The sequence below is a fragment of the Gallus gallus genome, chromosome 1 (genome assembly GCF_016699485.2).
Source record: "Gallus gallus isolate bGalGal1 chromosome 1, bGalGal1.mat.broiler.GRCg7b, whole genome shotgun sequence".
Lineage (NCBI taxonomy): Eukaryota > Metazoa > Chordata > Aves > Galliformes > Phasianidae > Gallus > Gallus gallus.
The window spans coordinates 122,010,815-122,038,349 of NC_052532.1; the positions used below are offsets into that span (position 1 = coordinate 122,010,815).

At 40.2% G+C, this 27,535-nt stretch overlaps 1 protein-coding gene and 1 long non-coding RNA gene across 3 annotated transcripts; one reads left to right on the forward strand and one right to left on the reverse strand.

The window, feature by feature from the left end:
• The first annotated feature begins 183 nt into the window (after positions 1-183).
• On the forward strand, positions 184-20,646 carry TMEM27 (transmembrane protein 27). 2 transcript variants are annotated; one of them, XM_416821.8, is made up of 6 exons: positions 184-325; positions 757-815; positions 4,861-4,946; positions 11,107-11,223; positions 13,999-14,193; positions 18,303-20,646. In XM_416821.8, the coding sequence occupies exons 1-6, from the start codon at positions 259-261 to the stop codon at positions 18,457-18,459; spliced, it is 681 nt and encodes a 226-aa protein (XP_416821.4). In that variant the 5' UTR covers positions 184-258; the 3' UTR covers positions 18,460-20,646. The 2 variants fall into 2 exon arrangements, with proteins under 2 accessions (XP_416821.4, XP_040559321.1); XM_040703387.2 differs by lacking the exon at positions 11,107-11,223.
• On the reverse strand, positions 11,218-27,374 carry LOC124417116. Its single transcript, XR_006931080.1, has 3 exons — positions 23,001-27,374; positions 20,115-21,578; positions 11,218-12,977 (listed from the first exon to the last, which is right to left on the reverse strand). It is a non-coding gene; the product is annotated as an uncharacterized LOC124417116 (long non-coding RNA).
• Positions 27,375-27,535: the final 161 nt, after the last annotated feature.

A 27,535-nucleotide genomic window follows, 5' to 3' on the forward strand; every position in this document is an offset into this window, starting at 1 on the left:
TGCCATTCCAAAAAGGGAAAAGGAGAATTAAAAACCTATTACAACCTTTTTTTTTCCCTACAGAGAAAGGCAGTAAGAAATAAAAAGACATTTGTTTCTAGTGCCCGTTTCTCTAAAATAACGGGGGTTAATTATTAAACCTTTTGCTTGGTTGCTTACTTGTGCTGCTGATGCTTTAATCCTGGGTCACAGAAAGTTTAAGAGTGCTTTGCACCGGAGACTTACTACTTTTAGCCTCAACTTTTCCATACTGGAAGGATGTTAGGTGTTTTGCTGCTTGCTTTCTCTGTAGTTTCTGTTGCTTCTGCTGAGCTCTGCAAGCCAGGTAAGTTTTGGAGCTGCTGATTCCCACCCCTCTTGAAGGAAATTTAACTGAGTGTATCCCTACATAGCGGTCAGCTTCTTATGTTTTTGTTCTAGCTGGTTGCCTTCAGTTTGAATAGGGAAACTGTGAGCATTTGCTTTTCTGAGTTTGTAAATGAAGTGCAGATGTTGTTCTTACCTATTCTAATGAGGTCGTGGTAAACCTGACTAAAAATCTGTAGGGCTGCTGCATGTATCATGCTATTAGCTTCTGGTTCTCCTAACCAGTTCATCTGCTAGGGCAACTTTAGAAGCTGTGGTTGGTAAAATAATTAGAGTAGTAAATGATTTTAAAATCCTATCTCTGAATATCTATTATTATTTCTATTATAATATATATCAATATATATTGCTTGAGTATCAATACATTTACCTTTTTTCTCTTTGTGTCAGATGCACAGAATGCTTTCAAAGTACGGCTTAGTATCAAAACAGCTTTGGGAGATAATGCAGTAAGTAAAGTATTTTCTCATATTGTTCCTAACTAAATATCTGTCAAAGTAGAACTAATACACACTGTACATTTTTCTGAAGGCAGCACAAGCAATTTGTTCTGAAGTATTAATTGTAATAGCTTGTCAGGTAATGACATTTGACCAGCCCTCTCCTTAAAATTACTTTCTTTGTTAAAGTGTAAAGCTTGTCTTAAAGATAATTTTCTGTCAGAGTCCTTTTATTCTTCCCTCCTGGAAAAACTGTAGAGATGCTGCACTTTGTGCATGAAGGACACTGTGTAAATCTAAGTCTGTATTGTGGGAAAGCCACTTCTGCTTCAGAGTGCTAGTTGTAAAGTCAAGCATGTCTGAGAAGATAAGCTGGAAAAGATTGTTAGGTCTTTATGAAATGGGATTTTATGTCAGGCTCTCAGACAACCATGATCTGTAGAGACCATCCAAGCATATCTGATCAATTCCCCACTAATGTAGGTTTCAGATAGTGCCCTTTCTTCTCTTCCTGTGGTGCACAGGTTAGTCTCACAAGGACTGAATGCTTTGTCTTAATTCGAGTCCTTTCACTTAATGTAGAAGTGCTGGGATGAATAATAGGGGGCTGTAATACACAGGAGTTGTGGAAATCAGGTGGCCAAATGGTCCTTCCCATTCTAAAGTGCTACGAGATACAGAAGAATGCAGTCTTTCATTTGCAGTGTTGAATGCTTGCTGCAAATCTGCAGTGTGTTACAGGGCTCTGCATAAAGTTAGATATGAAATATCTTGGGCAGTCACCTGCACTGGAAGTCTCATGTTTGATCGTTAGTAACCCTGGAAAATAAAATGCCATAGATTAGGTGTTAGAAGAGACTGGAAGTATGAGAATCACCCTCTGACCTCAGAAGCCATTCCAAAACTGCCTTGAAATATTAGGTAATTTAAACTAACATTAGCAGGGACCTAATTCCACTGGGAACTTTATAAACCCGATAAATTTAGAAGAAATAATCAAGATACATACTAAAGTATTTGTCCATGGAAATTGATATTGAAGTCAATCCTCCTGGGTGGGAGATTTTAATTAAAAAATTGTGCAAGCCTGCATTGTTTAAAAATTTATCAAAATAGTGTAATCCTGTGGCTGAAAATATGTCAAAATCATTAATGAAACTTCTTATAATAGCTACTAATGTTTTTTTATTATTCTTTTTTCAAAACCTTAGAATAAAAACAGTTGTTCCCAACAGTGCTATTTTTTCGTGTTTTTTTTGTAGTTCTCCAACTATACTAAAATAAGGGAGATTTGTTTGATTCATATTCTATTTTTCATCACAAGAAGGGAATGATACAAATCATTAATCTCAAAGGTACTTTATATTACAAGGGGAAAAACAATAACTGTGGAGCCTTTTATTGGTTTTTGGTAGATAGAGAGTAGTTTATTTCATTTAACAAAATGTATGTAAGACCCAAGAATGAGACAATCTAAAACTTAAACAACATTTTAGAACAATGTGCTGAAAGGGGTATGATGCCATGCAGAATTATCTGCAGATAATGAAGAATTCATTAACTTCACAGCTAATAGTTCCTTTTCAGAGCTGTCACAGTCTTCTTTGTGGACGCCTGCAATTGAAAACTCAAACAGTTATCAAACTGAAATTCAGTTCAGTTTAAGAATTTGGTAAACTTTGATTTTGATTTTTAGCAAATAATAGGGTAGGTAAGACTGTCACAGTTTCACAATAGGAGAGAATCAGCATGGAATAACATGGTATGATGCTTTGCTGTTTAATTGTTTCATTCATTTACAAGTCACTTCAACCTAGATAGCAGCAGAAGACCCTGACACATTGAGCATTTCACTGTAGGACTGGCAGGATAACTGTGGTTCAGGAGCACAGGAAATAGGTTAGCACAGTTTTCCAAGTGATTTAATGTACAGCATGCACTCTGTGTGATGCTAACACAGATAGTCACCATTTTTTTCCATTTATTCACAAGGTGGGCTGTACTTTTAGGCAGGGAGTGTCACTTTTGGTATATTAATATTTTTCTCAGCACAGTGGAATGGAAATAGCAGCTAAGATAAGTTTCTAGCTGTTTTCATGTTACTTGGTAGTAATGGATGTACACAGCAGAGACATTGCTTGCTATACAGTGGGAGTAAACTTAAGCAAAGGGAAGTTGATTTATGGGACTCTCTCTCTGAGGATGGTATTAAATTTACTAGCAGCTTCTACAGTAACTGCTAGTCACTGGTTGCATTAACAGTAGACTGATTCAAAAGGGCTGAAGACAACCACAGTGAGCATGTGTGATGCATTTCTTGTATATACATGCAGTGTGCTAAACAAACATACCACATACATATACTTGATAGTGTTGTATTGCATTTGTGTCTGGGTAAACATGAAAGGAAGTGTGCTTCATCATTGTCCATCATCCATCTATTTAAATACAGATGCATTTAAAATTAGGTATGAGTCAAAACTATTTACTATATATTTTTTCCTCTACTACACCGTCTTTTTTCTTTTAACACTGTTGCTGACATTACTGTCATGTTTTTGTTAGTGATGTGGGATCAAAATACAAGCTTCTAAATATTTTTATTCAAACTGTCCCTCTTGCTTTCAGTTTAAGCTCCCAGACTGGCACACATCACAGTGTAATTACCTCTCTTCCTTCACAAGGCAGGAGTGGTGAGTCAGAACCATGATTTCCAGAACTGCCTATGGATTTTAATGCTAGTTAAGTTGCCTATTGCTCAGCTCTGTGGTCCCTGTCTGATCATAGCTCTACCTATTTCACCCCTCTTCATCTGTTGAGGGATGATAAATATGATCAGCATGACTCTTTGCCCTTTAAATAGCTGCCTCCTTCCCTATTCACATTCCTGGTCCACAGAATGTCAAAGCAAAATGTGCGATGGTGTCTGGAAGTTGGATTGCTCCTTTCTACAGAGAAGCTGCAGCAGTTCCATACATCCAAAATCAGAATTTAAAAAGCAGAATTAAGATTTGGCATTTTCAGTTGTTTGGTTAGTCTCCTCCTGTTTTTTTTGAGTGTGTTACAAGGTATGAAAAAGTAGTCCCAGGTTGTCAACAGGGTTAAGTATCCGCACTGTTGGGTTTTTGGTTTGGATGATTACAGTGCAGATTTTTTTTAATGCTGGAAGTTAAATATTAGATTTGTGTTCTGATTGACTGAAGAAAACTGCATCGAACCTCCACTAATATCATTCCAAGAAACTATTAGTCTTTGTAATCTGCTGAAAAGGGGAAATTCAATCAGTGTGTCATGGTCATGGCTCTTGTTATAAAAATGTAATATGTGTAGTTTTTGCTGGTCATTAGAATTGCATATGGGAATGAAAGCCCAGGGGAATCTAGTGAAGGTTTCTCAGAAACATGAAATCATGGCAGTGTGATGTTTCAGCAAGACAACACAGAAGAGTTTTGGAAGCCTGTAGTTTTACATCTTATTGAAGGAGAAAGGATGCTATTTTCTTTCTATTGTCTCAAATTTGATGTCGTTATTCATAGTTGAGTCTGTCTTCATATTATAAGAACAGCATGCAGCAATAAGGCCATAATCTTTCTTTCCTTGTGTCCTGACATCCATCTCCCAGAGCCTGCCTTCAAGGTTATTTTTTTGTTTACTGGAAGAACTAAATGGTCTTTGAGAGTAGATTTAAACCTTCTTCAATGCGGCTTATCCAGCAAAAGATGCGAAGCCATGGGTGCAGTTATGTTGGGAGAATTCTGGTAAAAAAGCCTGGTCTTTGATGTAACAAGCTTTACATCTCCAGTATGGCCAGTGTACAGAAACAATCAATTCATTCATTTTTTGGAAAAGTTCTTTTCAGTTTGTATTGCACTTAACAACAAAAAATAGTTGCTTCTGCATGCTAAATACTAAGTAGGAGTTTATTTTCATAGCACAGACAGTGAATGTATTAATTTTCTTGATCTATATGACATTTTGAGTTCAGTGACTCTTTTCCCCCTCTGTCCTGCCAGCACTGGTGCTGAAACTGATGATTTTCCATTTTCCTTTACAGTATGCTTGGGATGCAAATGAGGAGTACCTCTTCAAAGCAATGATAGCTTTTACAATGAGAAGATACTCCAGCAAGAGCACAACCCAGTAAGCATCTACTCTGATTTGTATTATAGCTATTAATGCTGTATGTAGCAGACCATTCTCAGTTGTACTGAGGTGCAGAAATTATTTACAGCTTCTAAAAGCCAAATGTGCCAGTGTATTTCTTCAACACTCAGTTATATGTTAAATTTTGCACTCTCTATCTTAAGCAGTGTTCAGTCTTTGGACCAGTATCCCCTCTGCTGCTCTCAGTGGGGCTGTGCCAATTTACTCTATCAGAATCTGGCTGTAAGACGCAATACCTTCTGGTAACCACACTGAGAGGAGGATCAGGGGTCCATCGGCAAGGCTGAGCAATGTGGTACAGATCCTTGAATAAGTAGCTTTGGTGTACATTTACTTGGTGTTCAGCTTCCTCAGTGTGCTGAGGATGAGCTGACCCAGAGGGCTGAAAGGTGGATAGCAGCACTGGTGCGAGTTCTGCTAAGGGATATCCATCTCTAATATTACAGTGGCTGAGTTACCTAACATCAGGACGTTTCATATGTTGCAGTTCAGACATAGATCAGCCATTAATTGGTTTTGGGATTAAATTTACCCTAAGGCACTGAATATTCTTCTCAGGCTTCTGATCATTGCAATTTATGAAATTAGATGCCAGATCAGCACACCATTTAGCAGGCTATTTCTTCCGTATGTTCTTCCCTTTCTTAAACAAGAAACCACGTGAGTGTATTCCTAGAGGCTTATTATTTTTTCATTGTTTTTCAATCTAAAAGGAAAGATTTATGGCTCTGGTAGGTTAATGAGGATAAGGTTTTCAATTTACTCTGAAAAAACTGCTTCAGGCCATCAATGCATCAGATGAAGCATATTGCATATTTGCAAAGACATTAGTTATCTTTAGTCATATGATTACTGTGGCTGCTACATTTTCTCTTAAATAGAAGGTGCTCTCCCTGTTCCATGTCACAGAAGTGTTTGGTTCCTTGCTGTTTTATGTGTATTCCTTGGAAGGTGTCTCATTTGAGCAAGGAGCCATTACACCAAAATTAACAAAAATAGTCAAGTATGTTCCCACTGCACACCTGCAAAAATGAGTTCAAGATACCAGCTAATTAAAGGTTATTATGAAGGGTTGTTTTTGTTTTTTTTTCCCAGGTTTTCAGGAGAGTTTTCGTTCAGTCTCTGATCTATAAAAGCTTGTTTCTGAATATCCATTTTAGTCCCAGGTTCTTCTAAAATTATTATTCCGTTCCTCCTCCTTCAAAGCCATGATGCTTTTACATGGCAAAATCCTATGTCACATGCCAGTGAACTTTACCCTCTCCAAGTACTGCAGCTGTCTGCAGACTCAACTAATTTTAGAAGGTTTGGTGTAGGAATGGGAAAAAGTCAAGCCAATATGACAGAAGCTAAAACTTTAATGGGTGTTTTATTTGTGTTCTGTGAAGTCACAACATTTGTGCTCACTTAACTCCTCCCAAGACAAATTTTCCTATGGACAACTATGATAATGGCAGTCTTACTCTGGTTTGGAGGTAGGCTTGCATGCATCAATGCTTTCCTGCTTTTAAGTTTTTCAAAGGAGAAGTCAGTACAACACTTGCAAAAAGAGTGGTATGGGCATCTTTTGCTGTTTTTAACACAGTACGGAACTTCATCATGGGGTATAATTTGCCAGGGTGTATCTCAAAGGTAAAGCTGATCGCTTTTCTAGGACTTTCAGATACCCTTAGGGTCATATGTAGACAGCCAAAGTACTGTTGTGCAGCTCTGGTATCTTCTAAAACTTATTAGGCAGCAGCCTGAAGATTTTCCTATCTATAGGTCTCTCCCAGATCTCACAAGACCTCAGAGTCTTCCTTCTGTGACAGAGCTTGTTGACCTCCCAGTATACCCCAAATAACATGCTTGTTTCCATTACTGGAAATAATATTCCTCTTTCCTAGCACTGTGGCTGGCAAGAGGCATCTGGGTACAGAGAAAGGAGTATGATCCATTTCCAACCCCTTTGCAGTGGGAATAGCAGTGTGGAGACACTCATCTTCCAGGAGGGAATAGCAGCTTGCAGAGTGTACTGGAGCAGCACTCTCTCACATAACTGGTATAGACAGTGGCAGGAACTAGCAGGCTGCTGAAGAGAGAAGCTGGAGTGGGAACTTAGAGAAGAGGCAAGTACCCCTCATAGTCACAAGGCAGGTAAATCCCAGACTCTAATCAACGTTGATGCCAAAGAGTCTTGCCATGCTTTAGACCAAGTGAGATCTTACACCTTTGGTCACTAAACAGTTTTTCTGCTACACTGCTGTTAGGTGGAGTTTTTAATCTAGTAAACTGTTTATGCTACAGGTATTTTTACGAGTAAATACCAGCAAATTTTCTTCATGAGATGTAAAAGTATCATGCACACTGTATCTCAGTTTCTCTAAAGTTAATTTCTAAACTAAACTTTAATAAATCATGGAGCTGTGTTTAATGTTTGAAAGGCTTGATAAATTATCAAGGTTGTGTGAAAAAGGAAAGAGACACAATCCATTGAATTACTCAGTAATTATTAATGCAGATAAAATAAAAGTTTATTTTGCAGTTGAGAAATACAAATCCTTTATTTCTTGCTCTCTGTATGACCTTTTGATTCACTCTCAGGACATACATTCAGGAACTACCTAAGCCAACCTTTGATCTCTCAGTGTTAAACGATGACCGTCTACAGCTTGTTGGTAACTCTTCTTTTTCTAATCTGTGACTCATTTGGAAATAATATCATCTCTTTTGGATCTGAGACTCGTTAATCTTTAGAGTGGAAAGAATGTGATCCCTCACACTTAAATGAAAGGATTTGCTTTTGTGCATCTTCTCCCAGTTTGCATTTAAGAAAGCTGAGTGACCAGAAGTTCATCAGCATTATCTGTCCTCCTAAGATAGGTATTTTTGGTACTTTAAAAATATTCTGACCACTTAAAACAACAAAATAAACTTCTAGAGATAAAGCTATTGTGTCAAGGTGAGCTCATGGCTGCTGGTCCCAACAAGGAAGAAAACAAAGGCATATTTGAGAGAACAGATGTGCAGCACTAGGTGGGAAGAGGCTTGGCACTTTCTGGAGAGCCGGAGGTATACACCAGGGTCTCAGGGCCTGTGTTTCTCCATCAGCTAATGGCCACCATATGTACTCAGTGCCCTTTGAGTCTCTGGCAGCTCTCCTTATCCCTAAGTAATCTTCTAAATCTCCATAAAGATCAGTGATGCTGTTTCAAGTCAAAGGTTCTTCAGGTTTCCTGTCCTCTCTTCACTGGTGTTCACTTACATATAGGAAAGGAGATTGATTTTGGGCTGGGAATAGTGGGACCAGGATCCTGTCATTTTGATACTACAAATATCCTAAAATCCCTGTGGCAAAAGTCTAATCAATAAGGAAGTAAACAGATATCCATATGTATGCTTACAAATACACTTAATTTGCAAAGTGCATGAAAAGGTCAAGTTTTTCAAACCTAAACAGTGTAAAGGCGTGGTTTTCTAATGCTTCAGCAAGCTTTGAATCAAACCTATGTCCAAAAGTATGGGAAGAAAAAGTATACCTGCTGCAAAGGAATGGTCCCATTGGTGCTGGTTGAACTAGTCCATTTTGGTGCTTACACAATCCTCTTTGAACTTCTTGTGAATGGTGTTGTTCTTTTTGGGGCCTGGAAGGATTTAAAGCATTCAGATTCTGCTGATGAAAAGTGGCAGTGAAGCTGGGTTTTAGATGCTGATAATCAGGCAAGATTTTAGGCACAACAGGGAGCAGAAAGGAGGCAAAATTTCCATATTATAGTGTGAGCCTTGCTGCCCAATTCTGCTCCTTCTAGAGACAGACACACCATCCCAGTGATGGCTGCTTGTTCTATGTCATACTGAAAGCCTGGATGCTGTAGGGATGACCTCATTCTTAAGAGTCCCTTTGAGTCTCTGAGGCTGTAGAGAATTACAGCATGTTCTGCCATTCCTTATACACCAAATGTATCTTTCTCTTGGAAGAATGAGCTCTGTTCAATCCCCACTTTTTGAGAACGCTTATAGAGGAATATGCACCACTCTTTTCTACTTGGATCAGTTTTTTTTTGAGTGCACCACAGGAATTCCAGCTTTAAGAGCTGCAGCAGTGTGAAGATTTAGGTCCTACTGTTATAAATTCTCCTGATGGAAAACTTCCTCTGCAGATACAATTTTAGATATTCTGTGAAGTCAGCAAGAGTTTGTCAGCCACCAGCTAAAAGTAGACTCTTTTTTCCCCCTCCTGTAAATTTTGTGCTTTGCTTTTATTTTGAGAGGAATAAATCTACTTTTATCTCCTGGCTGCTGCCAGAAAACTGATGTGAACATCTTTTAAAATCCCAGAGGATGGCTTTCCTCTTTTATCCAGGAAAATTATCTGTATTTGCAAAATTGATGTTCCAGAGAGGTAAAAGTGGGTATTTCAGCTCTGCAAAATCATTGCTTTCCATTTTATTGCGTGTCTCTGTGGAATGTATACCTTTCCTGTAAATGAAAGGTTTCCCTTCCTGAACACTCTGGTACCTGAACCACCACCCAAAACAGCTTGTAGCAATAGGTAAGGTATTTCCATAGACTAGCAAGAGGGGACTACTGTGAACTAGCCAATGCCTGTCCTACCTTAACAGCTATCGTTGTCTTTCCTGTTTTGTGCTTTCTGCTCTTCAGGTTGCCACTGAAGTCCTGTTAGCAGTCATTTAATTAAGTTTGTAATTAGCCAGCAGATGGCACTACGCAACAGAGCTCTGTGGCAGGTCACTGCTTGCAGTAGGGAATTTGTCACCCTGGGAAGGCTCAGAAGCTGGAAAAGAAATGTTAAAACTTCCATTTTCGTGATGGACAAATCAAACCTTGAAACCCATGATGGTAATGGGCACTATAAACATCCCTGTGGTTAATTAAAAGATACAAGGCAGGGCGACTTTATTTTGCTTGTGGCCAGGCAGATGGTGGGCAAAGGTGAACAAAGTTTGGGCTGCTCCCTGGAAATGAAAACAGTCTTCATCCCGAGTCATGGACTATTGGAATATCTGCTCACTACTTGGATGTGTCCAGTAAATCTGAATCCCGAGCCAAAGTCTTTGGGCTATTTGTTAATGATATGGAATGAATTTTATTTTTTTTCCCGTTGTTACTGCTCTAGCTCTCTGTCTTTCAATTCACAACACTTTGGATATCTTTCTGTGATGTGTATTATATTCCTTGCCATGCTGTAGTAAATAGTGTCTTTACAGCAGCTGCTGTATATCACACGTGTTTGGCTGGTTTGTTAGTTGTGTGAGTAAAACTGGAATAGACAGAAGAACATAAGGGCACCATCTATCCTTAGTCACTATTTATTTATATTACACCTGTACTAGTATTCAATTCTTTCATCTAAATACTTATGATGATGTCATTCTGTGAGATATTTATAATTGTTTCCATCTTTCTCTAGTATTAGTTAGTGGTAGATTACAAGTTTATAAGGTTCCAAAGAAACACATTTTAAAGATAATCTGCTCTCTTTTTATATGGTATGCCATAAGAAGCTTCATGCCTGTGGCCTTTTGCTGTTAACTTCACATAAAACCAAGTAATCTTCTTTTGAAACATATGAGATAAATATGTCACAGCACAAACCAGAGGGCACAGGCCAGTGCCACTGTGATGTTTATACTTAGCCTGTTGGCTCCACTCTGTGCTTGACAGTGCAGAAGGATGTCAAAGAGAATAATGTCAATTTATTAGTTTTTCCCTCCCTGCTAGTTTCCTCTCCTCCTCTATAAAAGTGTTCCCTATAGGAGGACTGCACTCACTTGAAAATTGTATGGGACATCAACCATGTCTAGCTCCTTAGTTGCCAAAAAAAAAATCTTATTTTATTAATGCATTTGCCCAGTGGGCAAATATAGCCTTTTTCACAGCCCAGGTGATTAGGATACAATTTTTTTTTCATTTTATTACACTAAATGTATGTCCAAGACCAGGCAAGTTTGTAGTAGATTCAGAAATCATTTGAAGACCCACATTTGGTCTCAATAAGCTTAAATTTTTTTCAGTTGTACTGAGAAATGAGAAATGCTGTGGATGATGTTTCTTTCTTGAGCATGAATGGTGATCTTTTTTCCCCCTTTAGAAAACTACTAAATATTTCAACAATTTCTGTTTCAACCATCTGCAGAATTTCCAATGTGCTGCTCTGCAATGTGACGGATCGGGTGTCATTTTGGTTTGTGGTCACAGATTCCTCCAAAAACACGACAACTGTTCCGGGAAGTGAGGTAGAGGCAGCCATCAGGTACAGTTGCTAATCCTGCAGCCTCTCCTTCCCTGCTGACTGAGGATGATTTTTCTCTGGCCACGAATGAGCTCTCTGCCTCTTTAGGGACAGTCTAATCTAAGTAGTTAAAACACCAAGGGGTTAGTACTCTTTCAGGCATTTATGGCTAGTATGATTTGTAACAGTTCCATGGAATTCATTGTATGTGAGGTTTGGGATTCTAACTTTAGAAAGAGTTTCTCTTAACACTGGAGCTTTAGGTGAAAGCTAGCCCTTTCCTGGAGCTGGGGCTGTAATTTTTTGTCATGTGCATAGCAGAAACACTGCTGTCATCCAGTTGCTGCACTTCCCAGTGAGAGAGCCTTCTTCCCTAGATGACAGAATTCCAGCTTTTGGGGGTTGGATTTATGTTATTTCATGTTCACTGCATGCCATGTGAACTTCTATACCAAGGTTAGTGACCACAGGCTCACTTTAGTGTTTGTCAAGTACAAGTTTTCAGATTTAATGTTGAAGTAAACGTTTCTATGAGAAGGGCACGTGAACTATTCATGAAAAGAACTGGCTGTGTCCCAGCTTGACTTAAATAGTCTTATACTCACATTGCTGTCATACCAGCACTTTTTGGAATGCCAGTCGCTATAGTAGCTGAGCATTACTTGTGCAAAATACCATGTGATACAAAGCAGTTCACTTTCTACTCAATATTGCATTCTCTAGCCAATAAAAACAAGAGTGTAGAGCTGAAGAGGGGAAAAAAAAAAGAGGTAATCTGACTCTGATGGTCTATCAAAGCTACAAAAGGAGTTTATGGGGATGACTCCCACAAGCAGCATAACTCACGTATCTTTCTCGAGCACTGAGTAGAAAACAGACCTCTTTGTTTTTAGACATTCTGTACTTTGTCTCAAAAATTCATGTTACCTCTGTAGAGGTGTAATGCCTAATTCCTGATGAATGAGTATGCGTTCTATTGGAAAGATTAACTTTTAAGCTTATGAGTAGATTAAACTATTTCCTACAGAGACACCAAACAATAGCTTCATAGCATTAGTGGAGGAAGCAGATTATTTATTCACTGAAGCTCTCTAAGAGTGTTGGAATGCAGGGTTTTTTGCATTTCTGTTATTCTTTGAATCATTCAGAAGCATAAGCTGATTTATTTAAGTCTTTTATATGCCCTGTTTGCTGGAGAAATTGGATGCTATTATAGCATGTTTGTTTTTTTTAACTGTTGTCTTTCATCCCATAAAGAAGAATATGCTATTTAAAAAAAAAAATAAAATAGAATAATTCCTGTCTAACTTAGAAAGAAGAAATAAAATAGTCTATAAAGCTACATTTTTTTATTCTATTGCTTCTGATTGCAGGCTTCCATACTAAACCATTATTCTAATTTTTTATACTACAATATCATGTAAGAATGCTACCCACGGACCAGGATTTTGTTTTATGAGTTCCTTTCGGAAGCAAAGAACAAAGAAAACAACTTTCTCAGAGCTCTGTATGAGTCCCAAGATCTTGCATAAATATACACAAGATATTTATGAATATACAAACACATCTGCACCTGTAGTTACCCGAATGTGTTTCAGTGCATAATTCTGTAACTCCAGCCATTAGATGAGGGTTAATAATGCTTACTTCAGCTCCTCACAATGAATCATTTATATTAATAAGGATGAAAATCTCTTTAAATCACAGGCAGCTTACCTTATAATGAGTCTTATAATATGCCATGGCTTTCAGTCCTCTCCAGGAGTGCTAGCTTTCTGTTAAGGGTAAGAACTTCCTGCTTAAAAGATAGTCAACATTATGATTTTCAAGAAGGGAATTTGCAAGAATCTTACTTTTGTTGCCCATATGCCTTACAGGGAATATTTCTTGGGAAATGCCTGCTCTGCAGTAAATCAATTGAATTGTATACAAGAAAGAAGGTGAATTTTGTAACTGCAACCAAAATCTCTGAAGACCAATATATGTAATATATTTTATCAAAACTTGGAAGCATTTTGCAAAAGCTAATGAAAGATATTGTTAAAGCCTTTCAAGGCTGCTTATCTTCACATCTAGAAATTACTGCAAATGCTCCGAAGTAGCGAATGTAGGTGAAGGTACTGAAGATACCCATTCAAGGGTAGAAGTTGTACTGTTCATTTGAAAAAGTCTATTTCTCAAATTTACAGTTTCTCATAATGAAAAAAAATGTGCAAAATCCATTCAGGTACAGAGAAGGACATTTTGGAAATGGGGATGGATTCTTCTGGATTAAAGTATAATCAGTGCCTCATGGATCTAAGAAAATCTCCAGCAGCAAAAGCAGATATACGTGCCCATAACATTCAGTGTGGTTCAGTTTAAGAAACTAAGTGGCAGTGATAAAATTGCATGGCGGATCTGCTAGTGCCATGCAATTGTGGGATGCTGTACGAACAAGATGTCACAGCCACCATTACAGATTATTGTCTTCAGCATGTAGTCCAAACCAGAAACAACTCATTTACTTCACTTTAGATCTCATCAGTGTTTTTCAGATAAATACATATGCCAGTTTGATGTTCAACACCCTGTAAGCATGTGTTCTCAAGCACCTCATCTATTAGACACTCGTCAATGGCTTGCTGACAAGATCTATACTAAAGTGAAGGTCTGTGCGATCTACCAACATCGTGTTAGATCAAATTCAACCCTGCCAGACTTGCAGCACGTACATGAAAGTATATTTTTCTTCTATCTTTATTTATAAAATATCTTTTTAAAGAGTTATGATGGGTTTTTTTTGTTTCTATGAAGGATGAACCGGAACAGAATCAACAGCGCCTTCCTACTGAGTGACAAAACACTGCAGTTCCTGAAGATATCCACAACTTTATCACCTCCTGTTGAGCCCTCCACACCTGTCTGGCTTATTGTATTTGGTGTTGTTCTTTCTCTCATTGTGGCTGGAATAGTTTTTCTCGTTGTTTCGGGGATTCAGCAACGCAAGAAGTAAGCAGCTTAGCTTTTCTTTTGGTTTAACTGCACACTGGCAAGTTAAGACAGGGTGGGTGGTTTTGCTTTTCAAATCTACCTCAGATTTATCCCTGATGTATTCCTTCTCCATCCATAGTTAAAGAGCCCTTGTGCTCTTTGCTGAGGGTAAGGTTTAAGTTTTATTAGCTGTGAACTAGATGCCTAAGTAATTCTGGAGTATACTGAGAAAATGAGGATAAAATCCTGATGCTAGCAGCTATCTAAGTAGAGACAATAGCTTTTCAAAGACTTTTGCTGTCATGTTTCTCAGTGTCTAGACTGCTGTAGGTGAATCTCCTCTCACAGACTAACCAAATAGCTACCAAGAGAGAGCAGGCTGTCAGTGACTGCGCCCTTTCCAAGGCTGTAGTGTCAAAACCTGGCACGGCTAAAATAATGCTGCTGTAGTTTGAGAAGCCTAAGTAGAAGACACAATAATGCTTTAGGTATGGCTGAAGAAGGCCTACCCAGTGAAATGGAGCATCATTTCAGCTACCACTCACATCCTGATTGTCACACTGATGAGCCTAAGGAACCTTCACAGGTGAGTTACCAAATCTCACTGTGAACCTAGGTGTTTGCTGTTTGGCTGTAGGGTAGGAAAGAGATACTCATTTTTTTTCCACTCAGTTTCTGCCTTGTGACAGCACTGGCGAAACAGAGGTCATTCATTCCTTTTGTGAATGTTGAGTCCAACCTGTTGTGAGCAGGTTGGAGCAGGCCAGTGGTTATTAGGTGATGCTTTTATCTCTTCATCTCTGTTGGCTCAGATCTGGGAATAAGGAATGGAAATTTCTCACTTAAGGTGAGATCCTGCCTTGGGAGTGAGTAGTAGTTGAGCTACTTCTCTACACAGTGAATAGACGTCTACTGTGCCTTCAGCTACCATGAAGATTAGTAAATGCAACATTGTGACTTCAGCAAGTGAATCATAAACAGGAGAGAAACTGGAAAAAAAGGGTTTTTTTGTTGTTGTTTTTCAACAACTAGATGGTAATAAAATTCACAAATGTATTGTGAACTGTACCCCCAGATATATCGGGCAATGGAGTTGCATGTGAAAATCAACACGTTGCTGAGATTTTTCCTTTCTGCCTCATCATCATCCTGAAAAACAACATTAAAAGATCTCAGAAGAACAGCACTTACTGTGAGGGATAAGTAGTGCTCAGTGGGAGATACATTAGTCTGAGTCCTTTCAGTTGTATTTGCATTTGGAAGAGCTCCCTGAATTTGTGAACCCCTTTTGCTATTGCAGAGAGAGGCTGGACAAGGACAGGTACTTGAGGTCCATGTATATTTTAAGTCCTATTGCAGTCTTCCACGTGACACGGGCTGAGTTATTTCATCCCCTGAATCTAGGCAACTTTGCCTGTAAAACTGAAGGATAGTGTTTCTTCCTGGATCCCATACCTGCCCTCTGTGTGCCTGTGTAGTATCATGGTTGTGAGACTATGTGCAGCGTCTAGCTCAAAGAGGGTCTTTGAACATTTCACATGAGCGTAATATAAATAAATTATATTAAATAGCCATGATTTTTTTTCTAGCTAAAACAATCCTTTGTGCTTTATGTCAGACTAAAAGACAGCATTTTCCCTTTCTGTTTTCAAAGTAGCTCAACTGAATTTGAACAGTTCTGTTACACTCCTTTCACTCCTCTCTCTGTTTCCCTACTCTGTCTTTATACATAGTCTTTCCTCAGGGCAGATTCATCCATGGTTGATTTCTAACACTCCTTTCAAATCATTGGCATCTGCAGGCAGAGCTGAGGGAGAGAGAGAGTAAAACAAGTACATATTTGTTCCTTCTTGTCATCATGACACTTCTACTCTTGAAAAGACTGGGGCGGTAAAAGGGATGGTCAGGACTATTTGGCTTTTTGAAAGAAGAGAGGAGAATTTCAAAAGTTCTCATCTCTTCTTCAGGTACCAAAGTATGTGATAAGTTGTGAAGAGTCTTCAGCACATTGGTAATGAGTTTTCCTGGAAATCTGACCAGAGCTGACAGCTGTGTTGCCTAGTAAGCTGTATTGGAAATCTAGTCTGAAGGACAGTGTTGATTTGTCATAACTCTGGCATTTTGTCTTTACTGGTCTTTAAAATACCAGTTAAATACCTCAATTGAAATAAGCACAAAAGGGTGGGCTGCAGCCTGCTTGTACTCAGGTAGCAAGGAAGCACATGATAGACCCCTAATGGAGTATCAGTAATGAGTTAGACCTGTGCGTCATTTCCTGAACTGGAAGATTTTCTTAATTAGGTTTTCACTGTGCATCACTGCCAACATGTGAAAATCCAGGCCCCAGCTGTTTGCAGCCTGAAGTCATTAGCACAGCTCCATGTGATTATAGCTATTGACTTTACAGTGCCTTAGGTCAGATACACTGTCTCCTAATTTCATGTTTGTTCTCCTTTAACAGCAGCGATATGACACCTCCCTCTCTACTAATAGATTTGGCACATAGGCAGGGCAGGACTGTTTTTTGGGTCAGTCCCAAAGTGGTCAGGCAGTTGAATGCAGCAGTCTTTGTATGGCCCTTCTAACTGATCTATCTCCTTCACTGGCTATGCTGGGTTAGACTGAGGCATACCCCTTTCCCCTACTTCCCATTTTCAGCAGAGCTTCCCTCTATTGCTCTCCAAGCACCTGCTTTGCAGTCCTGAGGCCCTCCTGAGCTGGATTTGATATATATGCCTTGAATAACCCATAACGTTTTCACTTCCCTGGACTTGTTGAGTCTCCCCTTGAATTCAGCAATTCTTAGCTTCTCTAAATTACTACAGCAACAAGTTCCACACATCTTCTACTCCTCTCTTTTCTTTTGAATCTTCACCTTAGTACTGTCTCTGTGTTCTTTGCCCACACTTTTTCTGTTAAAGAACCCTCCTTTTATTACTGCAAGAGCGGAAGGGGCAGCTAGAGGTTGCCACTACCCCCACAATTTATTTTTAGCAGGCTTGTAATGCCAAGAATTTCCCAAAGGCCAATAAAATTTTATTATTCTTAATATCACTGTTATTAACAATTATACTGAGTCAGGTTGTTATGATTGTCCTGAGTCAGATTGTTACAGTATATGTTGCGGGATAGGAAGACGCAGTAGAGCTGACCTTTGAGTTTCTTATCCTCTGAAACTGCTGATGCTGCAGGTTGTAAAGTACAGAACATTTTTTCCACTGTGAACGAGTAGATCTCAAGGTTAGAATAAATCCGGAATTAAAGGAACTCTGTGACATGTTGACTGATATTTCTGTATAATGCCTTCTTCTGGTTTTCATTTTAGGTAATTTTATTTATTATTTTAATATGGTGGTTGTGAGAACTGTGGCACAGAAAAATGAAAGCCTTGCAATTGTTTAATCTAGGAAACAGAAGTGTAATAAGATACTGAGTTGGAAGGTGGTTATTAACGAGGTTAAAACTAGAAGTGCAGATTTACTATGGTAAGAGTGCCTGACTTCTGGAGAGGATCATCAGGAAGTCTGAGTGTGCCTGAGTCTTCATCACTGGAGGCTTTAGTCAAAAGCTGATCTGTTTCTAAAAAGTATATCTTAATTTATCCAAATCAACTGAGTGAAACCTCTGACATACATAACAGGCTAGATGTGTAGGGCAGTCCTTTCTGACTTCAAGCAAAAACAGATTAAGAGGTTTTTTCCATTTTTCTCCTACACCAACTTTACCCTTCTGTCATTTTACAGAATAAGGAGTCAAAGTGATACATATAACATGTTTACAACATCTTTACTCCAGGTTTTCTGATTCCCAATCCTGATCTCAAGCCACTTAAACCCAAGTTTCCTGCCCCAGGAAGGAAAAGCCTCCCGCCTTCACTGTTGTGTTTACAACAGTAAAGAGGCTTTGAGCGTGGCCGCCTGCTTTTGCACTTGTAGGTGGTCATGAGCTAATGCAGCTAAAGTCGATATAAGAGCAAATAATGCTGGGGAGCCTCTGCGACAGATTATGCCTTTCAGTACATAACCTACAGTGAACTTCTGACTAAGTGTGCAGTTTTCTGTCTGTGAAATCTCAGTGGAGTGCTGTAGGTCAATAGAATAAGACAATTTTCTCTTCCTTGTTTTTAGAAAGAATAAAGAGTCAACAGAGAGAGAAAATTTAGAAGAGAAAGGCGAAGTGACAATAACAATAGAAAATGGGATTCCTTGTGAAACACTGGATTTAAAAGCAGGCCACGTTAATGGAGTCTTTGCAGCAGATGATGAACGGTTCACGTCCTTATGAAATGCTGCCATTGCTATCTGGTGCTCTTTTGAAAGACTCCTGTGCCTACCTTATCTCGTCTCTACTCCTGAATGTCAAACATGAAGACAAGAAAAATGTCCTTTCACTTAATTTCCCCTGAGAGAACCTTTTACTGATAACGCATACACTGGAGCTTCCATTACAACGCTTTTGTTGGTGAGCAAAGCAAATGAGAAGACCTAGCATTATAGCCATTTAAGATTTCAGAAAGATGTGTGACAGAACAGAGCTGAAACCTGCCTTGTGTCAGGCATTTAATTTTAAATGATTATTTAAATGTCTATCGTTGTTTTTCCTTGATATAAACATGGGACTGCATTATTCTTGACTGTCACAGGGGAGATCATCTATCATTGTCAAATCTGTCTGGGCTTTCTTTTAAGCCATATACAAAAGTTTTCTCTGTAAGCTGACTTCTGTTTGCTGATATACTGTATGCTTTTGGATGGAATAGCGATCAGTGCATGAAGCTTTTAGCTTATTTGGGGGAAAAAAGCTCTCATAGCCTCAGTAAAAGCAGGTTAAAAAGTGGCTGGGCCATCTACAGTATTAAGGACTAGCAAAAATTTGGTACTAAACATGTTTTTCACATTAAAAAAAGTCATAAATTACATGACCTGGAAATTAAAAGTTGCAAGATTTTGATCTTTTAATTAAAAGTTGAAGGGAAAGGGAGACTTTCCACAGGTGCCTCTTGTGGTTAGTGGCCCAGATCTCCTTAACTTTCTGAGAGCAGATTGCAATTGTTTGGAGAAAAAAAATCTCCTTACATTTCTTAATAATAAAACAAAAGCAGATTTCCAAGTGATAAAGTGATCCCAGGGTCAACTGAGATCTTCATGTGACAGCTGGATAGCTTCTGAAAAGGTTCAGCCCTTGAAATACCAGCTGCTGTTTCTCATGCATCCTTCCTGGCTGAGGTAAGTGGGCAGAGAGCATTCAGACCTGGGTTTCCTAGGTATTTGTCTGAAGGCTGAGGGTACCAAACGATACCAGGCAATAAATAGAGTTGCTGGATTACTTTGCCATCAGCCATACATACAGACTAAGCTATCTGTGCCCTAATCCTCTCTCCATATTCGAACCAGTGGTATATTTCTTGCAGTTCTGAGAAGAATTGGGCCTGAGTAAAGGAGAGTTTAATGTGTGGGTAATTGCAGACAAAGGTTATAAATGTGTTGAAGTAAAATAGGACATCTGTGGTCACCAAATGGCTGCCCACGCCACTGGAGGTAGGTTCTGACCATTAGCTATCCCATTTTTAGTGTCATGTTTGGAGACAATGTTAGAAAACTCATTTGCTTATTATGGTTATTCTGCGCGTTTGGATACTTCACCCATAGGAACAGGTTAAATCAGGATAAAAGCCCTTTGTAAAGGACCCTCCAGTGTCCTGAAAGTTAAGGAGGCTTTTCATGCCCTCAGGTATGAATCCTTTAGCATTTTGGCTGTATCATGCATCTTTGGCTATCCGTTTGTCTTGGCTCTGGCTCTTGGGAATGGGGTGAGCAGAATGGGGAGGGGAATGGGAAAACAGCATGGTGAAGTAGGGAGACTGAGAGAGTGGAGTGTAGAGCTGGGTGAGGGTGGGGGGAGGAGGGCAAAATATGAAATAAAACTGTGGTCTCACCAACCATTTGCCTCACATGGTCTCCTTTTGTGTCCTAGTGGTGGGCCTCTCTGGATAAGGAATGTGACTTCTCCATGTTCTGGAGGGTGCACTGCTCGCTTCTCGGTTATTGATGATAACATCTCGTTGCTTCAAATAGCATTCAACAACACAGATATATTTCTCACAGGCACATCAAAGGTTAAGCTTGCCATTGTTTGTGATCATTTGGAGGGAAGATACAGAGTACAGTTTTCTTATTGCTTCCTCAGTCCTTGCTCCCAGGTCTTTCTCTCAGTCAGAGTTTTATGTTGGTAATTCCGATCGCATCATTTCCAAACCTTTGCACTGTTCACATTCTTTATATGACAGATAGCTATGCTGCAGTGCGATCAAAATGGATTGCTGTAGCAGCAGCACCTCTGCAAGAGACTGTGAAAGATTTCGGTATGAAGAGCTGAGTGGTGCAAGAGCAACCCCAAGTTACTGTATAAAAACTACCATTGTTCTGTATTCTGCTGTATGAGACCGGAATAAAATTAATTTAGTATGACAAAGGGCTGAGCATAATTCCATGACCTGAGTGAAGGTGTGGTTCAGACTGTGGCACTGGCCAGCAATTGGAAAATAGATTGAAAGCCTCTGAGCAAAACACTGTGTGGTGTGGGCTTAGCACTGGTGGCACGTATTTAATCACTGCCTTCCTCCCGGCTCACCTCTCGGCAGTGTAATTACTTTACAGCAGTTTGGTGTAATTTTCTGCTAATGATGATGTGGGATTCATGCACAGCATACATCTTGCTTGCTTCTGCAGTGACAGAAAATGGCTTGAAAGAAGTCAATGATACATGAGCAGACAGGTATCACACTTAGCAACGCTTAGAAGTCAGTGTTGGTGTTAGCTCTTTAATTGAAATAGCTGCTGCAAATGAGGTTAATCAAGGGCATGCTGCTACAGCGGAAATAAATCTCTTTTCCAGTCTCTCTGTGTAGCAGAAACCTATTAGAAAACAAAGAGTGCTTTGATTTGGTAAAGCCTGTTTTCCAGCACCTGCAAATGTTACAAAGACAATTTATATCTGTTGAGGACCTGGCCAGATGTTTTATGTAACTTTCACCATTTGTAATTTCTGCTTTTTTTCTCTAAACCACCTGCCATCAAAAGACCTGAGAATAACAGGAAAGTAAGAAACAAGAGACAGAATATACAGTAAAATACTTCCTAATACAATGAGTCAGTTGTGTTTGTGCTGAGCCAATGAATTTCAGCAAAGGAACATGGTGTGCTCGAGACAGAGCTGTTTTATTTTCAGGAGCTGCCTTTGAGAAAAGAGAGAGAAGAAAATTCAATTAAACAGAGCAGCAAAAACAGAGAAGTTCTGTTTGAAGATCTGCAACGTTTATCACCGGCTCCACATTCCCCGTGAGTCAACATTTCAGGAAGGATGCTGCCATTCCGTTCTGCTTACTTGTGAGACGGTATTGATGTCTGCATTAGAATAAGCACAAATCATGCACAAGTAAGTTGTTTACACTGCTGCTCAGTATCTACGCACTTGGAGCATTGGAGAACATCAGGAACTTTAAAACGCTGCCCTTAAATTATAGACTGAACAGATTTTGACACAACCACATTCTGAGCAGAACCTTGAGCATTGCACTGACCACAGGCTGGTTGTATACATTAAATTAGTTGCCCTTATAACTTCATAATTTAGGGAAGATGACAAACTGGGCAGATGCTAAAGACCTTATCGGACCCATTCTGCTACTTGCTTTAAGGCAATCTAACTGTTCTGCAAGCTGAGGTCGCTGTGTGTTGGACAAAACTGCACTGTCACATCACCATTCTCTTCTCCTCCTCCAGAACAAAACCCTGGGAGGGGTGGTCTGTCTGCAACACTCTGCTCTAAATGCACCCCTAATGAAGTCTGGTAATCAGACCTCAACTGAATATTCCCCCTGCGGCTCTGCCAGTGCTGAAGATCCTGGAGATGTTACCCCATGCCCCTCTTCCAGCCATACGCTCCTACTTGTTCATCCAGGCAGAACATTTGTTCGTCACACTGACCTCCATGAAGAGGGCTGCGCCCTCACAGAGGGCCTCATTTGTTCTGCATTTTGGAGGAAGGTACATCAGAAGGCACTTCACTGTTTCTGCTGCCCTTCACAAACAAGAAAGGTGAAATAGGCAGAAGGAGCCATAGGGTAAAATTCAGATTTTATTCTTTCATCACCTTAGAATAAAATAATTCTCCAATGAATGCAAATCACTGTATTAGCATAAGAATTTCTGGTTTGATAACTCATGAATTGTTTTTGACCAAGCAAGGAACATTACCGCATCTGGAAGAGTTTTTCAAGTGTAACTTCCCACGTGTGGGAAAATAAAATACCTACTTTAAAGCTTGGGAAAGAACTGCAATAAAGGCTGAAAATAACTCCCAGTAAAAAGGGGGTGCTTATGTTTCTAGATACTCATAAAAATACATCTCAGGCATTCGGTCAGTTCATAACCTGCGACATATGAAATTAGCAGTTTTAAATGTGCCAGGTTTTTATTGAAAATGCATTGTTCAACTGTCCACAACCCATTAGCAACGAGCAATCTGTGCTTGGTTTTCTATGAGCGGTTCCTTTTGGCCTCTCATGGTTTTTGTTTCCCTTTAATGTGGCGTGTAAGAAGAGATGTGTGCAATGGAGTGACACTGCAGCTTCCTAGGCTACCGAGCAGTTGCTAAGGAGAAGTTTGCACTGTTAGATATGCCTAGTTTGAAGGGCTAAACTCGGTAGTTTTCACATCACATAAAGCTGAAGTACATTGACAGTGGTCAGTGACACACACTTGCTGGCACAAATCTGTCAATGCATTCAGTTTTTTGAATACACTAAGCACTGCGGATGCACTTACCATAACGCATTTGCATTTACAGCTGGATATTCTGTGGCTGGATTGATGGCAATTCTGCCCAGAACGATGTGGAGGAATTACAGCTTTATAGTACGGCTTCAACCTTGCTCTCAGCAAATTCAGCAGCTTCAGTGGGAACTGGATTTAGCTCAGGATCATAAAAAAAAAGTCTGGTTTTGCTAGTCACATCTCTTTCTTCCCGCTCTTTTTCCTTTTTCCATAGAGATGACAACTTGAAGCTGTCAGAGAATCATATTTGCTTCAGCAATAGCTAAACAGAAAACATTTAATTTTTGAGAAATGGCACGAGCTTCGCTTTGTTCTGGCATTATCCCTCCATCAGCTTCTGCTGCTCTCCTATCTTTGAGATCTTAATTGCTACAAATTACCATATGCAGCCTTTATCAGTTGTGGATCAGCAGGAATTGTAGACTTTGGACTTATGTTCTTCCATGATCTGAACAATGCTGCCGAGGCTGATGTGTGGACACATGGCTGTTTGAAAATGAAGTGAGACCACTTGCTGCCTCCTTAGTGATCACAGAGTGAGAAACATTGGTTGCCTGGAGGAAAAGCTGCATATCATGAGATTAATACCTTTCCCTTATTTGTTGGGGCAAAGTCGCTCTTTATAATTGGGTAAAGTGTAAGGATTCAGTACGAATATTAGGAAAAATTTCTTCTCAGAAAAAGCGGTGATGCAGTGGCACAGGCTGCCCAGGGAGGTGGTGGAGTCACCATCCCTGGAGGTGTTCAAGAACCGTGTGGATGCAGCACCGAGGGATGTGGTTAGTGGGCATGGTGGGGTTGGGTTGACAGGATAGATGATCTTAGAGGTCTCTTCCAACCTTAATGATTCTATGATTCTATGATTACAAGATATTGTACCCCTGCACAGTTTCCTCTTCTACCACCTTAACATACAGTCTCAAGTCTGACAGTGGCCTTCCCCACTACAAATAAGGACACTTCATAATACCCTAGTTTAACCTGCCTGCTTGTATGCTCTTCTCTGCCTTCCTGAAAACCACTCAGCTTCATTGCTTTATCCTAAACCTTGCAAAAACACTTCAGTTTCCTGATGCTTCATGCACTTATCAGCAACTTTCCTCAGCTCTCGGTGTTGTTTTCAGGTGCAGGGTTTGCCTCCTGCCCGTGAGTTGCTTGACCCTTGGGTGATGCTCAGCAAGCTTTGAGCAGCTGTCAGCCCTTGGATCATAAAGGAACAACGTAGAGGTGACAACTTCTCTTTAGGTCTGAGATCCAGTCATTGGAATGTGGCCATGCAGTATCCTGCCCCTGGCTCAGCCGCAGGGGCTATGTCCGAGAAATGTCAGACACCATGCATGCCGAAGAGTTACTCATGTGGGAAACAGGCTGCTCTGGGGATTAGAAGGACTGTTTGCCCAGCCCCTGTTTGGAGTGTTAGGATGAGGGAGAGGCTCTGGGATTGCCCCCGGCGATGCCCAGGAGCTGTTGAGGCAGTGCAGCCCTCTCTCAGAACTGCATCAGGGCAATACGCAACCCCTGGGCCTTCGCTGCCTCTGCAGAGCCACTTTACAGGGAGCCGTCAGAGCAAGGATCTGCCAGGTATTTAACTGATGTGAACCTCTCTTTGGCAAGCAGCAGAGAAGCAGGGCAGTTACAGCCCTGCACAGGCAATGGGATAGCTTGAGGTCTTCCTGGGGATGCTCCAGACCAGGCACCATGCAGCTGCGTCCCTTCCGAGCCCCTCTCTGCAAATCAGTTCCCGAGCAATACTCATATGCACTGAGCAGAAAGGCAGAATGAAGAAGTATAGCAGAGAGCTTAAGTGGTACTCCTGTCTGGGAAAACTGTCCTGATAATGGTATTTTAAGCTATTTTAAGGGTGTGGTGTCCAATGCACAATGCACTGCTTTCTTATTGAAGCATGCCCTAAATGCAATTCTCTCTTATCACAGCTCTCATTTCATAGCACAGCTCAGTCAGCACTGTGAATAGTGAGGCAGAAGCAGCTCTGTCAGGGCCAAGTTACATCAAACATTGGTGGGCAACTCTTTCTTTAAGCGGATTGGGAGCAGCTGGGGGCCACAGCTCGCACTGCAGAGCCCAGGGTGGAGGGGAGGACTGGCAAACTGGAGAGTGAGCGCATACTGTTACGTCAGGGCAACCTCAGCCTCTGCACTGCAATGGTGGCAAACTACCTCAGTCTCAGCACAAGCCAACCAGACCAGCCACAATTGCGTATAGTAACAGCTCTGGTTGAGACCAAAGCTTAACTCTCAGTTTGTTTTCTTCTAATGGCTGCTGCATCACAGCCCCTACCAAACTTCATTTTCTCAGCTTCCTGTTTCTTTTTGCTGTGGCACAAATGGTCCTGCATCCAAATACAGCACCTGCATGTAAAATGGGAATTTTTGAGCATATAGGCTGGCTTTAGCGTACCAAAATATACTGGGCTCAGTGACTGTGTAGTTACTTTAGCAGCATAAAAGAGAAAAGAAAAAAGTTAAAGCAAGCAGTCATCATAGTCCCTGTTCTCTATTGGAAAAGAAGAAATCACATCAAGGTAATAGACATCATTCTTTGCTCTAACAGACAACAGGCTCAAGGGTAAGGGAGAAACTGAAGCCAAAAGTGGTATAAAAAAAAAACCCTGTCAACACTTCATCACATGACAGTCTCACAAGCAAATTAAGGAAAGACGAGCCAGACAAGAATCACAAAGGCACATAATTACCTAAAAAATAGACTCCAGCCCATCAAGGAGATGGGCTGTTTTAATTGATAGCTTCCCTGGGTCTTGCTGTATCCTGTATGATCTGGATGTGAGAACAGAAAACCTGGTAATAAGTTTGTAGGCAGTTTCAACCTGTGAGTCTTTTGAAGGATTACAATTCCAAGTGATCATAAAAAAATTGGAAAAATGATCTGAAATCATCATGATGGACTTCAGCCAAATCTGAAATGCTCTAATTAGTGCTGCCCCAGTGCCAGGTGTACAGAGAGAAAAAGAGGATGAGCTGGACAGAGAAGACGGAGAACAATGCTACTAGAAAGTAACTCACAGTCTGAATATGAGTCAATTTTGACTTACGTTTCCAGAAAGGAAGGGTGTATCAGCAAGGTACAGCGTGTAAGTCACAGACAGTGACCCTTGTACTGATGACTGATAAGGTTTCAGTTATGATCAGTTTTGGAAATCATCTCTGAACAACCACAAATTGCGGAGGGTCTGGATGGCACCAGCAAGAAAAATATGCAATGCCGAGAGCTTGACCTCTGAGGAACGGCTGCAGGAGAGCTGTTGTCTTTCCTTTGGGAAAAGAAGATTCTTGGAAGATTCTAGACAGATGACAGAGATCACTTATCCCTGGTGCGTGGGACACGGCTAACAGGAGATACTGAGAAAAAAGGAAAGAAACTGAGCTTCCAGCAAAGACAATGGAATGAATCATCCGAGAAAAGCAATGAGTTCCTCTTTGTCATAGGTCTGTGAGATGAGGTTAAGGTACCACTCTAAAAGGAGAACTCAGGAATAATCCATGTTCTCAGCAAACATCTGCGTGGGCTGATCCCTTGAGGCTGTGCTTGCTGGGGCCTCTGCCAATAGTGGCTCTGCTGAGGCCACGCTGTGCTCAGCCCTGTGCAAACAGGAGGGGTTTGGCAGTAAAGGGGCTGGTTGACGCTTCTCCATGTTACAGACTTGCAATGTTTTCAGAGAAGCTCTGCTGGGAACTAGAAACCACCCCCATGGATGTGGCTACAGCCACATCTCAAAAAGTGGTCCCACCCCCCCTCTGCGTTATCCTGAGCAGAAATGGGCTAATTTACAAAGTACCGAGGTACGGTCTGATCAATAACACTCAACCCAAGCTGCATTTCCAGAACAAATTCATACATTGATTTTCCCATTGATTTTCAGTAAGTACTCAGTTCCTAGCTAGATTAGCAAAGATATTTAGATATTTAAGTGAAATCATCTTAGTAATCTTAGTACTTAAATCCAGTTGATTTATAGTTAAGGTCATTTATAGTTAAGTTAGGTCTTATAACAATTTATATATAAGGATATATAAGGATATAACCCTTATAAGGATTTATAGTTAAGTTAGGTCACTACACCAGAGGCTACGATCCCACTATGTCCCTTGCTCCATTCTGGTAATTCACCTTTAAAAATTTAATTTTGTATGCCCTACTCATTTTGAAAATGAGTTTTCAAAGCCTTTTAAAACACGGACCTGAACATCCAACCAGGTACCCTATGTCAGGCTATGGGTAATTTCTTTCTGCCTGGGAAATAAGGTCATGGCTTGGTGTTGCAGTGAATTTTCTAAATATTTTTACAGCTTATCACCAGCCTGTTAAAGGATTCAAAGATTCTGAGCTACCAAAGACACCAGCAGGCTAGAGATAAAGTGAGCAGCAGTATCATTGACAGCACACTTGGGAAACATTAACTAAAAGTAAAAGCCTTTTATAAGAAGGCCATAAAATGGTAGCAGTAATAATGTTCTTCCAAAGTTAATCATTGACTTTTGTTTATTTGG